Source organism: Musa acuminata, chromosome BXJ2-8, assembly GCF_036884655.1.
Source record: "Musa acuminata AAA Group cultivar baxijiao chromosome BXJ2-8, Cavendish_Baxijiao_AAA, whole genome shotgun sequence".
In the NCBI taxonomy this organism is placed as follows: domain Eukaryota; kingdom Viridiplantae; phylum Streptophyta; class Magnoliopsida; order Zingiberales; family Musaceae; genus Musa; species Musa acuminata.
In genome coordinates this window covers 47,294,397-47,312,472 of record NC_088345.1, presented here as the reverse complement: position 1 = coordinate 47,312,472, position 18,076 = coordinate 47,294,397, and the positions used below count along the sequence as shown (strand labels likewise).

The 18,076-nt window shown below is 35.5% G+C and overlaps 1 protein-coding gene across 1 annotated transcript; it reads right to left on the bottom strand.

Moving 5' to 3' along the window:
* Window positions 1–808: 808 nt before the first annotated feature.
* LOC135619795 (alpha-L-arabinofuranosidase 1-like) lies at window positions 809–16,780 on the bottom strand. Its single transcript, XM_065122138.1, has 18 exons — window positions 16,447–16,780; window positions 15,714–15,910; window positions 15,203–15,257; window positions 13,039–13,250; window positions 12,434–12,555; window positions 12,187–12,340; window positions 10,103–10,172; window positions 8,475–8,620; window positions 8,250–8,295; window positions 8,119–8,171; window positions 7,494–7,638; window positions 4,595–4,713; window positions 4,405–4,476; window positions 4,181–4,284; window positions 3,790–3,846; window positions 3,154–3,355; window positions 1,487–1,627; window positions 809–1,307 (listed from the first exon to the last, which is right to left on the bottom strand). Exons 2-18 carry the CDS (start codon window positions 15,888–15,890, stop codon window positions 1,185–1,187), a joined length of 1,998 nt encoding a protein of 665 aa, XP_064978210.1. The 5' UTR covers window positions 15,891–15,910; window positions 16,447–16,780; the 3' UTR covers window positions 809–1,184.
* Window positions 16,781–18,076: the final 1,296 nt, after the last annotated feature.

Below are 18,076 nucleotides of genomic sequence, written 5' to 3'. Positions count from 1 at the left end.
ATCCTACGACATAATGTATCGATGCATTATATGTCATTAGTGTATTAATATAGTGATAGTCAATCAAATTATCATAAACCACATATATCCGAGGTGGCTCTTGATACAATGACAAATATAGTATGTATCGATGTGGAGCATAGAGAATATTAGAACTTTTACTTTTGTTATTGATCTATTATTCCGTATTGTAAGATTGATCATTGTGCTATTACTAAAAAAAGTATGACCAACTATTATTATATTATTGTTAACCGTAAGATTCTTCATAATACGATGATTGTGAATACAATAAGCCTCGCTTCGTGTCTACATCATGTAAGCTTTGTCATATCTACTCAAAATCATCCACAAGCTTTCTCTTTTTCTTTCGTGCATAAACTTGACTAATATCTCGTTGAGCTCAATGATCTAAATCTTAGGTGATATGTAAAATACTACTACTCTTGATAATAAAAGAGAGATGTGAGTGAAAAAAAAGTTTAAGAGAGTTTAAAAGATTAAAATAATAAAATGAGTTGAAAGAGGAGGGAGAAAAGGATTTTAAAATTCTTTTCTAAGTCTCAAACAATCAAATGGGCTGTTTGAAATAGAACAATCTCAACCCTTGATTGATAACAATCAAAATCTGATCATTATCGATAGAGGTTGGTAACTATTGGATTTCGATCATTACTACCCGGTACATATCTCATATCACCCAATACGAGATCAAGTGATCAGTACTACTCGATAGAGGATAGTCCACGTATCAATATCCAGTTGAACGGGTACATATCTCGCTCATACTAAACAGGATGCATCGATATAATAAACGTTATGACATAAAACATAAAAAAGACATGATATCCATAGATAACACACGTGAATATATTATTTTTCCAATCGATGTGATGATAGAATTAATTATCCACATCTTAGCACACAACACATCCATTTGGTTCATATATATATATATATATATATATATATATATATATATATATATATATATATATATATATATATATATATATATATATATATATATATATATATATATATATATATATATATATATATATATATATATATATATATATATATATATATATATATATATATATATATATATATACATGAAACAACCCTTTATTCATTCAGCCATGTCATAGGCTTTGCAGCCACTTCTCATCCCCTATTGCTTAGATTGCAGATCTGTATTCCATCGGGATCAGCGGCAAATCGAATGAAGTAATGGAATGCGGCGAAATCGCAACATCCATCTCCGTTCCAGTATTTGGTAGCTTACTTGAGGCTGGGACGACCTACATAATTCAACATGCAGACGATGTATCAAAGCATCCAAAAGTGAAAATTGAGTGCTACTTTTGTCGAGGAACTTGGAAATAACGGAAGCTTCATTACATGGATAAAATGTTCCACAAAAAAAATGGTGAATGTAAATCTCCAAAGCGTACCGAATAGAATTTTCATTTATCATTACCTTGTTTGGTTTATCAAAGGAGTTTTCGTCCATTAAATCACCAGATGTTAGTACAGTTGTGGCACCTAATGAGTTGATGCCAGCTTCTAGGCCACTCACAGAGATCTTCAAATTCACAGTATCGCTTCCAAAGTTGACTATCTGCAAAAGGGATTTGGATCCAATTTTGTCAGAAAATAATCTCAACCACACCACCAAAATGAATTTGCTGAATGTTAATTCATGACTTTTCCCGTTTACACATGATGAAAAGAAAATTAGATAGCCATACTTGATGTTAAAATGCAACCATTCTTAGACACAAGACTCTGAAATGAAAAACCAAACTAACAGAAGCAATTATGGGCATCTTCTAATTATTATTGATATGAAATGCGAATAATAAAGCGTTGTTGCATAGGTATCTATGTAGACAAACTGAGTAGAAAAATGAGTTTCATCATGTACAGGTACACTAAAATGTCTGCATGATTCAAATTATCTAGCCGATAAAAGTCACACGAATGACATACAAAATGATGTGAAAGCTCCAACAGTTTAACCTGCTCACAATGATCGATGGCGACAAAATTTTAAATTCAGACCAGTATTAGCAATGTTCAAATGAAATAATTTTCTGAATAATAGTGGAACTGATCCCACATCAGGGTCAAGTGAAATAATTTTCACATCATATAAATTTTTAATTTTTCATACTAGTATTAGCAATGTTCAAGCGAAATAATTTTCCGAACAATAGTGGAACTGATCCCACATCAGGGTCAAGGGACATGTCTTGACCAACAAACTCATGACAGGTTTAATTGGAACTATTAAGGTTTGTCAAGGTGCCACCCTGTGAGTTGGCTTTACATGGATGCATAAGCAAGCGTACATGAAGATCTACTACGGAATAAATAACATAAAAAATTTGAGGGACGACAAAGTTGGGAAAAGCTAGTATAAGCAATACGAGGAGGCGAAGAAGAGATCAGATGATAAAAGAAGAAGAAACAAAGAGGACGGTGGAAGGGTGGATTAAGTTAAAAAAAGGAGCAGATGAAGGGAAGATGAAGTCCTAGGAATTTAAAGAGGAGGTGAAGGTGGTTGAGTCAAAAACTATTTAGTAGAAAAAGTTGTGGGGGACTGGATATGAACGAAGGATGATACACCCTCCACATGTCATGTTAGGTCACCATCATGCTAAATAACCATCTCTTTTGCCTTGGTCAAACTTACCTCTTTTTGTACACCTAAAACAGAGCCTAATCAGTGGTTAAGAGATATACTATTAAATAGCACCTTCTCCATTTGAACACACTTATCCAGACTAAATTAACCTGCATGTGAACTGAATATAAATGAAAACCACATATGTCATTCATAAGAAGCTGATGAGCCACATAAGCAAATATGGTTTAGCACTAAGCTAGGCGACTACAGGTTACAGCGCTAAGTATTAGATCTTCAAAATGATGGAAGTTTCTTTGATGATTTTATTAGTCAAAGAGTGAACAATCTTATGCATAAAATGCCAATCCACGTAGAACAGAAATGATTTATTATTGAAACTAAGGAGAAGGTCCAACAAATAATTGATTACCAGCATCAAGTTAGCAGCAACCAAAGCAATATGAAACAAGAGCTAATGAGAAGAACAGGCAGCACATAAAGGCCAAAGGGATCACCTTTATTTTCAAGTATTTGCTGTTGTCAGCTGGATCCTGCCAAGTTATTGTGGACGCAACCAATGCAGCACCAGAGAAGCTGGCTTGGATTTTGGTAGGGTGAAAGATTGCACCACTGGATTCCTTGAAGAACAGTTGCATCCAGTAGCTAGGAGTTCCATATTGCTGCCATGAATTGAAGACAATAGCATCGGGATTCCACCTACAGAATGTAAATTAACCTTTCAATTACCACTGCTTGTACCGTTGAAAATGTAAGGAAGACATGAATTCTTTTAAGGAATTATATGTTTGGCCTTCAAAAAAACCTTAGATGCCCCTCAAAAATTTAATTTTGCATCTACACCCTCCAAAACTATTCTTTCTAAGAATATATTCCCTTAATATGGGTACTGATGCAATTCCAAGTTTTCATGATTTTGCATGACCATTCAAAATGACATACAATAAAAAACTTTTAAGGGGCATTTGTGAATGCCATCTATTCTTAATCCCAATATATGTGTGCATTCCATATATGAAACATTAACAAAAGCAAATTTATGCAAACATCTAAGAAGCCAGTATGGCAATCCTAAGGACTAAACATCAGAAAAATGTGCAGGAGAAAATTAATGTAATATTCCCAACATTTACCTGCGATCATGGGTATTGACAAAAAGTGGAGCATAACTCGCCATCTCAACAACATCACTACATTCAAAGAAACAACACAAGAAATTGATGATAAGCGATGTTTGTCAATAGTTATGATAAAGAAAAAAGATCATCTCTAGTATCCTTCATTGTACCGGGAGAGGAAAACACTGCCTAAGCATATTTCTCTCAGTTGTGCATAACAATTAGCTCAAACTATACATTATAACTTACTATGCATGGCTAAAGAAAAACATCGGATGGCCAACAATCATAAGCCATATGTCTAAAAATGAGTTTAAGAAATCATTGAGCATGTAAATATACACATCCTGCTAACACAATGAGGAATGCAGACATTTATCTAGAATATTCTTGATGATGAAAATACCTATTCCTTTCTAGTCCAATGAGGAATGCAGCTTCTCCTAATGAAGCTAAAAGGCTACCGGTACCCGCATCTGATCCAGTCACAGCATATTCACTAACAAAAGCCTGGAATTATTTCAACAGAAAATAAGAATCAAACACAGATCTTTGCTCGTCTCATAATTATGAGTATGTCAGAAAGCATCAAACACTCAAACAAAGTGTTAAAATTTGTAACTGCAATACCTTAGGCCCATCGCGTGATGTGCGATCGAAATGATTGGTCATTGAAAACAAGTTGCGGGCAGAGGTATAAACCTATGCAGGAAATGTCATCTTAAGTAACTGAAAACTAGACAACTCAGCGTATTCATGATCAACAAAAATAAAAAATGAAGAGAAAATTCTCCCAACTGCAACTCAAAACAGTTCTTACATGAAAATCATAAAAATCCGCAGGATGATCCAATGGTCTAGATGACCCATCACAGTTTGATATAATTTTAATGTCTGGATAGGCAGCTTTTATTGCATAGTAGAACTTCATGTAGTTTCCTGTCCAAGGACAATTTGACAATCATCAGATTAGTTTTTCAAATTTTATTGTTGCAATTGTCTAAGTATAATATAGACGAGAAAGCCACCCAATAGCAACAGAAAAATGGATCTTCTGAGAACCTAAAAACAGCTTCAATTCAATGACATATTCTTGTTGGAACTTCAATTTTCAATTGTAAACATCAATACACAGTAAAGAAAGAATATTAATCAACATGCACGATTGAAAATTTGCAAATACATCACTTTCTGCTATTTGACAGAACTTACTTTTAATTGCTTACATGGCTGGAAGAACATGAAAATTATGTACAAGCAATAACTAAAAAGAAAATATATGTAAAACAATAAGTTGTTTTCATTAGTTACAAGGTTTAAACTCAAATGTAACAAATGGAAGCTTTGAGAGTATATAATATTTTGCTACTATATTCTTGAAATTTGAAGATTGTTAATATAATCACAACCAAGAACGGAACTCTGTTCTAAAGAAGCATCTTTCACCAGCATTTTATTTACTAACTACAAAGTTGAACCTCTAATTTATTTCAAAGAATTTTGATATCAACAGCCGCTAAATTTGCAATTTTGTACAATATGCTAAGTGAACTGAGAATAAATGCCTAGTACGTCTGATGCAAATAAATTATGAATGATTTTGGCATAAAACGTAAATGAGTAGACTACAAGAACGATGACTAAAGTATACAGTAAGCCCAGCGCCTAAGAAACAATATCAACATACCTCCTATAACTGCTTGCAATCTTCAGTTACTCCCTAATTTTATCTAATTTAGTCTTAAGGTCAGTGCTTGCTGAACTACTGACTTGTTCTTCAAGATACATGATTGAATAAAAATATAGCATATGCAATTTCTTTTCTCGCATGTTAAAAAAGCTACAAGTGTCTCAAGTTGAAATTAATGTTCATATGCTGCTGACATACTAAGAGAAAAATTACTATGCACTAAAGAATAATTAAAATTCCAAGACAAATGAGCATGCAGATAATGTGCTTGTATGATACATGCACATTGGAATGGTCAATCTGTGCTAATCTACACCAACTCAAGGAGAGGCAAGCACAATGTTGGCATGCCTAAAGCACAGAAATGCACTGACAAAAATCGGCAGCTAATCCATGCACTAAAGTATCACAGCAAGCAAAATAAAAAGGGTGTTTGTTAGTATGATAAAAGATTTTTTAGATACATCTGTAAACTACTTCCTAATACCAAGATAATGGAACTAATTAGAATTCAATATTGCATTGAAAAATATAACCATAAATTTGAAGGCAGTGACTTCCCGCCACCTTGGATTAGTTGAATAGGTAATCAAATCATTCTGAAACTTCAAGAAAACTGTCCAAATCTATGCAGTTGATCATAATCACCATTGCTAATTATTTGTCTCTCTATAAAAGGTCTTCGTTTTCTCTTGGTTGGAGCTACTGGATAGCATAATTTTAATATATGAAATAAGGTCCCAATTTATGAACTGAGATTCTAACTTCTTGTGATCAAGAAAATATTATCTGAATAAATTTGTATTCAGATTTTTTTTTTATTGTGGTCTACTTTGAAATGATAAGCCACATTGGATTTATTGTCTCGTTATTTTATGATAAACTATAAGCCATGGTTTACTTTACCGATCTGTACCAGTGTATTGACTAGTTGTCAATATGGTATGTACCGAGTCGTACCGAGCATACCGACACATAGTATATGGGAGTGTACTGATGTACCACCTATACTCGTCCTCTATCAGATTGGTATGTATCGCCCATACCAAGCGATATGTCACGGTATGATGAACCTTACTATAAACTTCATATATCAAGTCCCAATTTGGTAAAAACATTGGTCACATCACTGCATTAAACATTTTCATCTCGATATGTTATCAGTATGAAAATTGAAATACTTTTGCAAAGGAAAGTTTATTCCATACTCAATAATCTATGGAGTTGATCATAATCACCATTGCTAATTATGTGTCTCTGTATAAAAGGTATTAGTTTTCTCTTGGTTGGAGCTACTAGATAGCATGATTATAATACATATTTCATATGAGCCTCAGTATCCGGTGTTCTTTCCCCTCAAACCTGTTACCAAAATCTAATGCAGTGGCAGTCACATCAAAAACCCAGTTGGAATAGATAGAAGTTAAACTCTTAGATCACCCTAATAATAAACATGTTGCCACTGGTTTGCCAATATTGATTAGTTAAACCTCAAATCATCAATTAAACTATTACATGTTTATTATTTTAGCATGAGTTGGTGTTTGGTACTTGTAGATACATAGACTCAAGTGACTAGCTAAAAAGAAACTAATAGAACTTAAGTAATCAGTTCCATGACTTGTACTCTCTTATGGTAATACATTTTTGCTTAGCATGGCATAGAATCATATGAAATCAATTGGGTTGGGTGGTTGTTGACTCTATTTTACTGAAGGTTCAAATTGCTGATATAATCAAGTCAACGTAACCAGAACTTAATTTTGTGGAACAATCATTCTTAGTATTACAAGGATTCACGCACAAGAAAATCCATGAGTTTGACATGAACAATAGTAAAATTGCCCGGAACTCATAAGTATAATACTATTACAAAATCCTATTGATATAAAACTAGATTATCTCATTCACATATAGGAATTTTTTTAGAAATAGATGCACACTTGTTTAATATTTGAATTTTTGGTATGGTCACCGATTAATTGATAAATAAAGACATAACAAACAATAGAACACAACAACAACATACCTTGATAAAATTTTTTCCCGCAATCCTCATTTCCGATAGCAACATATTCTAACTGAAAAGGTTCTGGATGTCCCATTCCTGCCCGAACAGAGCCCCACTTTGAATCACGGCTTCCCCTAGCAAACTCGATACTGTCTAGGACATCCTGAAATAAAATAAAATTATAAGCAATTCATGCAAAAAAAGTGTGGCTTAAGTAAAACTGTGAGGAAAATAATGGTTTCCAAAAAATATCTTCATAGGCAAATCATGTGGGAAGCAGTAATATTCATAAAAGAACAGATCTTATTTATTCACATGCTGTAAAGAAGTTTTAAGTGAAAATTCAAGATTTTATTAACAGTTACAGCTAATTAAACAACATAATACCGGAAAAATTAGATCACTGTATCCATATGCTATATTTTCTGAAAAATTCACTGTAAGCATGTGTACACAAAGAATACTATTTATCAGGAACTAATACATATACTAGTAACTGTAGCAAAGTACTTCTGGTTATACATATGTAGATAACTCGATACAACTTCCATCAATTGTCCTTTAAATTCATCAGGAACTAATATATAAACTAGTAATGATCAACTTATCCATTAGAATATAAACTGCTATGTTCAAGACATGCCTGTACAAAAGGAAGGACGGCGGTAGTATCGACTTCATCATTATGGCTAATTCCTGTAACAAAACAAGTGCAACGGATAAATGTAAATGTTGCTTATTCAAGCCCTTTATCTACAAGGTAGATGAAAGTACCATTATTGAACACCCATATAGGGGAAGCACCAAGGTCATCAGCAAGCTGCAGTAAACCATGAAAATAAGCTAAGCAGACTCCTATATTATAAATATATATATATATATATATATATATATATATATATATATATATATATAGATAATGTATGTGTGTGTGTGTGCAGGTGCACATACAGACACAAAACCTCAAACTTGAGATCTAAAGAACTATCTTGATCCAACCTGAAGAAATTCAAGGTACCCCAGTCCATCGTCAGTCCAGTACATCCAAACATCGCCAAAGTGCCCAGGTCGTTCCTCCCATGGACCAATAGTTTCTCTCCACCGGAATGCATTTCGTAGCCATTCACCTTCAACAAAACAACCTCCTGAAATAATAAAGATTCAAGTCTTATAAGTTTGTCAATAATGTGAAGGAAAGAAACAACAGATAAAGATCTTGTGAGTTACTGTAGTAATAACATTTCAATTAGTTAACTTAAGCATATCAACAACAAGAAGCTACAATAATCAAGAAAAAATAAATTAATAAGTTCTTCTACACTTTCCAACAGATTTTCCATTCTAAAAAACAGGATTTTAGTTTCCCCAGTGCTAATGAATGTCAGCATGATCTAGCACATATCTGTGCCAATGCAAGCATGCCAGAGTGACACATGAAAAGAAAACAAGAGAGAGAGAGAGAGAACACAAAGAAGTACAAAATTATCCCACTTCCTTCCTCTGAGTCAACATTGCCATTATGGACTTGTAATGACAGTATTCCCCTTCTTGCTGGGACTTCTTTGAAGAGAAGTTTCACAGGTTGCAAATTCAGGATGCCATAGTGCATTTAAAATTGAGCTAAACCAGATCCTATTGTAGTTTACATGGGCATCTTTTTGCTGTCTGTGTGGTTGAACCAGCTTTTGTTATAAATGATGCTTGATCCAATCCACCTATACTGACTGAAACAAGTTTGTACCAGGAAATACACTAGCATGCAGCAAAGCATGTACATCACTAACGAGAGTACACAGAAGCATGTAGAAATATTATTGTCAACAAACAAATGACTCTCAATAAGTAACATACAATATATACATGGTTCCATGGAATAGATAATATAACATTGTCAACCACTTGTTAAACTTAAACAATCACATCAGTTTCTCATAGTTTGTCTGTCTACTTTTCCTGTTTGATCTATCAGGAGTAAAATGTGAACCCGGTAAATGGATGTATACAATTTGTGGCAAAGCACGTTGAGAGTCCATATGGTAGTAAGTCCAAGAAACATAATATGCTGGAGTAATAGTTTGCTAAAGATGGCTTAACACAAACTTACTGGATACCATAGACAAAATTAAACACATTATGCATTTTCCCTTAACATAGTTGATAACAAAAAAAATATATGAAGAACAACAAAATGCTACATTTTCACTCTGCTAAAAATGATCATTTGACCAAACAAAAAAGGTAATATTCTTATACTAAAGCGAGAAAATTCATGGTGGGTTTTCAGTATTAGTCTTTTTTCCTACTAGACAAAGATAAATTTGCACAAAGACCCCACAACAGAACCCAATTCTGTTGCTCATCTACAATAATTGCATGCATGGTCATATACGAAAAATTGGCTGCTCAGTTCTTAAAGCAAAAAAAAGAAGTGTATATGGCATCTTTTGCATGTATGTATGTATGTACATACATACATATATACACACACACACACACAAAAAAAAAAAAAATCGTGTGTATATATATGTATGTAAATATAATTTGCAGTAATCAATGAGCAAATAAATAGTTACAAACAGTATATGGAAGTTCTTAAAACTAAGACTAAAATTTAATTATTCTCATACCAGGAAATCTTATGAACCGAGGTTTCATATCTTCAATCATTGATATTAGGTCCTTACGAAAGCCATGTCCCTGTTCAATAGAAAACCATCAATAAAAAGAGTATAAACCAAGTTACAATGGCAAGTTCAAAAATGTAAAATTTCCTTCTATGTGAGACTCTGGATTTTTATCCTGCTTCAAGAATCCTTAGACTTTGAGTTGTGTGGGAAAATACAAAATCTTTATAGGCAGAAGTTTATGACTTACAACATATACTGTTTGATGTATGGGTGATTCCTTAGTTGTCCCTTTTTGTTCTTATTCCTATTTATTCATACAAATTATTGCATTTCTCTAAACTAATGCTTTTTTGCATATGGTAAAAGTAAATATACACTTTAGTTTCTTTTGGAATATGATCGCCACTGTAGGAAAATGCATCTCATCAGCTAGGATACCATGGTTAAATCTAAAGACAAAGGGGATCTTGGCATTAGAGATCCTACTATTGTTAAAAAGACATTTGTACCAAATGCATCATTACTAGTTTGAACAAGAAGGATAGATCATGCGTTAGGGTCTTCTCATCTAAATATGGGGATATCCATCCTTGGAAACAGCTTCCTTCAGGTAGGATTTCAAGATCCAGTAAAGCAGTTTTTAACTTGGTCTGTTTGATAAATTTTGGATTCAGGAAACTGATTGGGAATGACATTTCTATTAGGATGCCATAGTTAAACCTAAAGACAAAGGGAATCTTGGCATTAGTGATCTCAGTATTGTTAAAAAGCCATCTGGGGATATCCATCCTTGGAGACAGCTTCCATCAGGTAGGGATCTTGATTTAATTATAAACTGACAATGGAATATATCCCTGTTAACCTCCATCTTTCACGCGTCTTTGATCGACAGGATTCAGTATATTCATCTCTCACTAAGGATGACATTTGGTATATTCATCTCTCACAATGTCCCAAGGAAGACAACTTGGGTTTGGACTCTTAGTCCAAGTGGCATTACTTCGGTAAGTAGCACCTATCACTGCTTAAGCAAAGGTTTAGGATTAGATGATTATAACTGGTGGGGCTAGAAGGCCATTTGGCATCTTAAAGTGGCCCCTAAAATTAAAGTCTTTTTATGGAAATTTTGCTGGAACAAATTTCCCACATCGAGTTGGATCTCGGACATTCTTTGTGGTCAAGTTGATCAATGTTTCCTTTGTCAACTTCATGCTGATTATGCTAAACATATATTCTTTTGAGTGTTCTTTTGCACTGTCCTGCTTACTTGCAGCAGCAGGTTGGATATGTTTTCAAACTCTTCAATGAAAGGGCTGAGGGGTCTTGGATTGATGAGGGAAAAGAACTTAATAAAGATTCCAATAGCAGACTGCTTTGTATTATTTCTATTAACCTATGGGTCGTATGGACAACCGGAAATGATGCCAAAGTTCGCAACCACCCTTCCAATGTTTCTTTTTTGATTGCGAAAGCCCTAGCCCTTGCCAATGATAGCTTTGATTCCTCCCTGGGGTCTGAGGAACTGTCAGTGAGAAAAGCAATACCTCTTCCTCTGGAACAGGTCAGGTGTGATTTTATTCTCCAAATTGATGGCTCGTTTGTCTCCTCTTGCTTACCTGCAGGAACTGGTTTTACCTAGAGGAGTGATTCACTGGACCTTTTTGGAGTTGGAGGTGGTAGTGGCAAGGTTGATTCTTCAGTTGCCGATGAAGCCTTGGCACTTTTGAATGGCTTAAGAAAGGCTCACGAGCTGAATCTCTCTTCTATAAGGGTTCAGTTGGACTCAATGGAGATACTTAATTTTGCTATGGATTTACTCCAATCCCCTGGTTCATTAGGAATCTTTTGGATGATATTTTTGACCTTTGCAATTGATTGATGTTTCTATTAATCATATCCCTAGGAATTCTAACACAGTGCCTCACAAACTTGCCATTTTTGGGAGATCTCTTGGTTCTCCAATTGTTTGGACTGTAGCTGATCCATTAGCTGTGCAACTTGCATCGAACTTGTAACTCAATATAATGTCTTTCCTTTGTTAAAGAAAAAAATAAATATACACAATCTACTATGCAAAAGCATACCTTGTAAGTGTCTGATGGCATAAGAGAAACTTGATCAAACCATATAACTCCTTTATTTGTAGTAGTCAATTGAAGCCTCGAGTTCATGTTTGTTTCCACAGATTCTAAAAGAAGCTCCACCCGGGTCCAGTTTGATACATCTGAAGCATCAGCTCTGAAAATAAAGGAAAAAAAAAGAAGCTCCTACATATGAGGATCTTGACTTTCAAAGGTTCTAGTAAATTTTTAAGCCTACAAAGATCCTCACAATATGCTGGCAGAAGCCAGTTTCTGCAATCCATCTGAGCTTGTCAATGAAACTGATATGTTAATTGAGTTGAGTGACCTGACGTACAGAATCAGCTTATATGTCTTCCCTTGTTCTATATTCTGAAATATCCCAATGACAAAGCAGGGAGAGAAAATGTTAAGCAGAGAATATTATTGAATTGTTTGGAAATTACTGTATATTCCAATAGTTAGAATCAATGATTTATAAACACATGTAATAGGCAGAAGCCCTCAATTTTTTATACAAAAAGTCTATACATGTAGATATCATGTATGTCTGTACATTTGTATAGGTGCAGTGATCCCAATAGCACCGAGTCAGTCAAATAGAATTTTCAAAGCACTCACATAGACTAAAATTATCTTAAGTGTGCTGTATTGGTTAAAATGGAAGACAGGAGAAGTAAGAAATTAAGCAAAAGTTTGAAGAGGTGGAATGCCACATAGAAGGTTAAAAATAACTGTGTCATGTTTCCAATTAGGTAGGCCAGTGCAGATTCTTTCAAGTTCAAATCAGCCCTATTCTTTTATTAGTGTTACTTGCAAAAAAGAGGCATTGCATTCAGTACAAGAAGTACATACCATGCCCCAATATCCAGGGTTATATATGCCAACACCATCAGAAGGACAGATGGCAGATCCTGTGTTATCACAGAGTACCTCCATTCTCAGTGCAACCTCGTTACGAGGGAAACAAGAAGTTCGGTCAGTTGACACATAAATGAAAGATTCTTGCCCAATGATGGACCATGGATCAATGTTTGAAGGTGTGTTAGGGCCTCCAGCTTCAAAACCTGAAAAAGATATTGTTCAGAGAATTGACAACGTAAAGAATAAAGAACATACCAAACAAGATTTAGTTTTTAGCTAAACAATTATTAAAAAAAATCATTTTTTTCATGTGCCAGCAACGGGAATAAAATTAAACAAAGCACATATGTGATTAGTTGCATTATCTTATTAATCATATTTTGACATTTATCACACCACTCACTATAATATAAATAGCCTAGCAGTATAATTTCATTATAGCGATATAATTCCTTTTTTTTTCCTGAAATGACAAGACCATCTGAATTAGTTCTACTAACATTTGCCAATTTCGATGCCCGCTCATGTGCCTTCTTGTATGAAAACATCGTAAGTAAGATATATTGTATGAAGACAAAACCCCTGGCTGGAAGAAAAATCCACAAAAAGAAAAAGCTCACGCAGCACCAGTGGCAAAAAAATTGATGTGCACAAACTCTGGTACAAGAAATATGTCAACGGTCAGACACCAAGCTATGATTTTTGTTTTTGGCCTCTTTTTGAGAAGGTAAAACATCTTTATGTATATTTGTCTTTATAAGGTTGTGTTACAAGGTACACTTTTTCTTGGTAGGCTGGGCCTGTTGGCATCAGAATGCCATAGATTATAGAGTTCAGTACATATCTGAATTTTTAATATTCACAGAGATATAAGTAGGTGCCTCGAGTTACGAAACACTTAATGCATTAACATAACCGAAATCTTTGGCCCTGGTACTCAATAGCATTGTTATAAAATCAAACCTAACAAAAACAACATACCCATCTATCTCTAGCTTTTCCATCACACCATCTTGCATCCTGACTTTTCCATGATCTAGGGTATCCAAAGGCAGCATCAGCTACTTATTCCTCTCTCTATGGCATCTCACACCATCTTGTCTATACTCCAAACTTAGAACTCAAAAACCTACCAAATTTTGGACTTCCACTTCCTACACCAACCCATCCTTCCATTATTCTAACCCAAACATCAACTTGCCGAAACTCATGGTTCGCCTTACCGGTCCATACCGATGTACCAACCAGTAATTGGTACGGTATATACTGATGTACGGACACATGGTACGGTGGGATATACTAACAAACTAGTATGTACTACTCATACCGGTCCTCTATCGGACTGGTATGTACTGCCCGTACCGAGCAATACATCGTGGTATGACAAACCTTGCTGAAGCTCCAAACATGTTTCTCCTCAACACAAAATCAAGTATCTTCCATGCAAGATCTATCATTTCATGGTACAAGAGCAATGCCAACACCTTCCTGACATGATATGGTACCAGACTAAGCCAGTTGGCACACCATTGCACCAAATGACACCAGCCGAAAAGTGGTTTAGACTAGTCCAACACCATTGGCACAACATAGCATGGTGTGGACTGATTTCACCATCAATCTAAGCAAAAAAGATGCTGAAAGAAAAAAAAACAGTTCTTTTCAAACGACTACAGCAGATACAACAAGTGTAAATTAGTAATTCAAAAAGTAGCAACATATTCATTCAAAAAAGTACCTTTCCCCACATTCAGCTTACCTATATATATCCTCCATCGCCACTGGTGATGGTGGTCATGGAAGTTGAAAAGTCATATAGGACATAGAATAGTGAGTATCCTTTCATTTCAAATCGATTAGAGAAGACAACTGGTGATTTTCTTTAAACAACTAGAAAACTTTTTTGTTTTGCTTTAGAATTTAGGATAGTTGAAAGAGGTGAAATGATTACTATCAGTGATACGAGGAGAGGTGGAGGAAGATTTTAGATCTTAATAGAAACTATAAATAAATATTTAAAAACTCTTCCTAAGTTAAATAAATATATGATTTTTTACATGTCTCAATGATGGCAAAAGATTCATTTAGTCAACCCAAAATACTTGGGGCTTTCCGGCTCTGTTATTGTTGTTCCAAGATTTAGGGATTCAATTACCTCTATTACTCACAAGCTCAGCCCATATTCCACCTGCTCCAGCATGGTTAATCTCCTGAGTTCATGTAAAAATTCATTAGTTCACAACATGTGATTTTTACAAATAATAATATAATGATCTAGTTATCGTTGGCTTATAACCTTGGTTTAAATATTATACAAGACTTCAAATAGACCATATATACACTTGGAATATTTCTCCAGCAAAGGAATTCAAAGTACCAATAGATAAATGGGCTACCAACTTCCACCCAAAAAAATCGCACCAAGGATTAAGAGAATAGTCAGAATACAACTATTTCAATGCACATGAAGCCTTATCAACCTGATAATTTAGCTGAAAGTGGCACTCAATTATTCAATTTTCCTCTTGTCTTTATGCTAAGATACCAGCAGAAGTGAAATTTACCAGAAAACAGCAATGATATTAATTTCCAGAACCTAAGACGCATTTCCCTGATTTGTCATGTGGCCAGATAGAGAAAAAGATACATGCAAATGAATTACTAACCTCAAAAAAGATACCAAACAGAGTATCAGGAATCTTTTGACCAGATTGTGGCGAAGCATCTACTGTCAGCAGCGCAGACTGATTTGCCTCTAACCCATGGGCAAAGCACCAAGGAAGAGCAAATAGGAGGAAAATGTAGCATAACATACCACCGTAAGATGTTTCTCCAACACCCATTACAATATCAGAGCATGAATCTGGTGTATCCAGAAAAACAACAGTGACACCCAAAATATAAGTTCAAAAGCCGTTAGAGGCGCTAAAAGTTAATTGCATAATTGAGATAAAAATACATATGGAATGAAATCGGTAAAGATCCTACTAAGTTGAATAACATGCCTTAGCAGAAGAAGATAAAAGGAAACAAACACAATGCAATCTAAACCTAACAAAGTACACACCAATAACAAAACGTGAAAACAATGGCCATTTCAAGAGCCACAACTCCAAGCCAGAGTACACGAACAACAAATAAATATACAAGGCTCACCGGAAGTGCAAAATTCGAACACTGAGAAGCGTCCAAAATTCGAACATTTACAATAATTGAAGTCGAAGGTGGGACGTGGTTAATCAACAGAGCGAAGGACTCCATCGAAATACGTTAAAAAAAAAACCGCGACTTCAACAAAGAAAAGACAAAACAAAGATTCTCCGCAATCATCAACCCGTACAATTGACTACGGCGCCGAAAATATTAGCAGCCGGCTAAGATAAAGGTCGAGTCTTTTACCGATTTCCGACCGCAAGAACAGGCGAGGGATCGAGGAAGCAAGGGATCGGATTGGACACGCAACGGAGGGCGCAGTGCGGAGCTGTGGTTGCAAAGGGAGATTAAGTAGGGGAGCGGTTCCTCTTCCTTCGAAGGGATGTCCGCTGAAATCACGCCAACGTTGTCGACCGGGGCGAGAACGACGACGGGTACATGTTGGGGGAGGCAGCGGCTCCTCGTGGCGACGGATGGAACAGGGCCCGTCGGATGGGGATCGGGAGACCGGAGGCGACCTCCACACTCAAAGTCTCATTGCTTGCAAGCCTCCGCCTAATCCCCGGCGGGGCCCGGCCATGCTGTCATCCCCCCTTATCCGGTGACAGTAGTGGTTTCCTTTTTTTCTGTTTGTTTTTATCTACACAAATAATCATAAATATGATTGTACTTTCCAAAACAATTTTTTATTTAGTGGTTTTCACATTCTTCCCTCTAAATTAGTGCTTAGAAATACGAATAATGATCTAAAATATTAATCACATCATATTTATATTTTATATATAATTTTAAAATATTATTTATTTTACAATGATAATTATAATTAATAGTGATTGATTTGAATATACTCTCATGAAAATTATGTTTGAAGCGCGGTTCATAATTTCGACCACTGATATTAATTAGGGATTCAGTGCACCAATATCATATTATACCATATTATACCGATCGATTTATCTTTGATTCGTGTATTGATGATGGCTTGTCATGTCATCTGTCTTGAATCGTACGAAACAGCAACATATATAGAGAGAAGAAAGCGTGGACGCTACCCACACTGCATGGAGCACAAATGTTTGTTGAAATGCCGACACTACGCCAACCACGGGATGCCAAGACCCGCGTCAGCCCCGGCGGCATTTGGACGCCTCTGACGACGCTGCGTACGTGAAAGCCGCTCATCCCAACAACCGCAACCGAGCGTGCAAGCGATCGTGGTCTTCACAAGCAGTAGTGGATATTCCTGAGACGGCCACCCTTACTCATCCTCGTGCCCTCCGTGCTTCTTTGTGCATGTGCAGTGAAGGTGACTGAAGAAGAACAGTTGCTGCTGCTTCTATATGTTTTTCCATTTTGTTTTCATCAAAGATAAATGGTGAAAATGAGATATGATCTTAATATCTTGTTATTAATATTTAAAATGTTTAAGCTAATTAACGACCAGATCAATGTGTTAGATATATTTATCTTCATAATTGTTTTTGTGTTATAATAGATTTTGAACAGGCACATGCACTATTTCAGAACCTTGTAAGTGTAGAATCGATTCGATTGGTTCGATTCGATTGGAATCGATTAATCGAACCGGCAAGAGCTTATAGTCATCAAATCAAAACCATTGATGAATCGGGTCAAATTGGTTATGGATCAATTCGACGCTACTGAACAGACGCTGAATCGGTTTAATTAGCGTTGGTACATAGCATAACTGTACAGTATTTCGTTCGCTGAACCGGTTAACTGCTGTCTCAATGTTCGGTTTAATTAGTTCGGTCTGTGAAAGCAGCGACCGGTGCGACTCGGTTTACGACCCATAAACGGCCCAGAAGATATTTTGTCGGATAAGAAGCAAAAGGTGACCTATTAATTTCGCGTT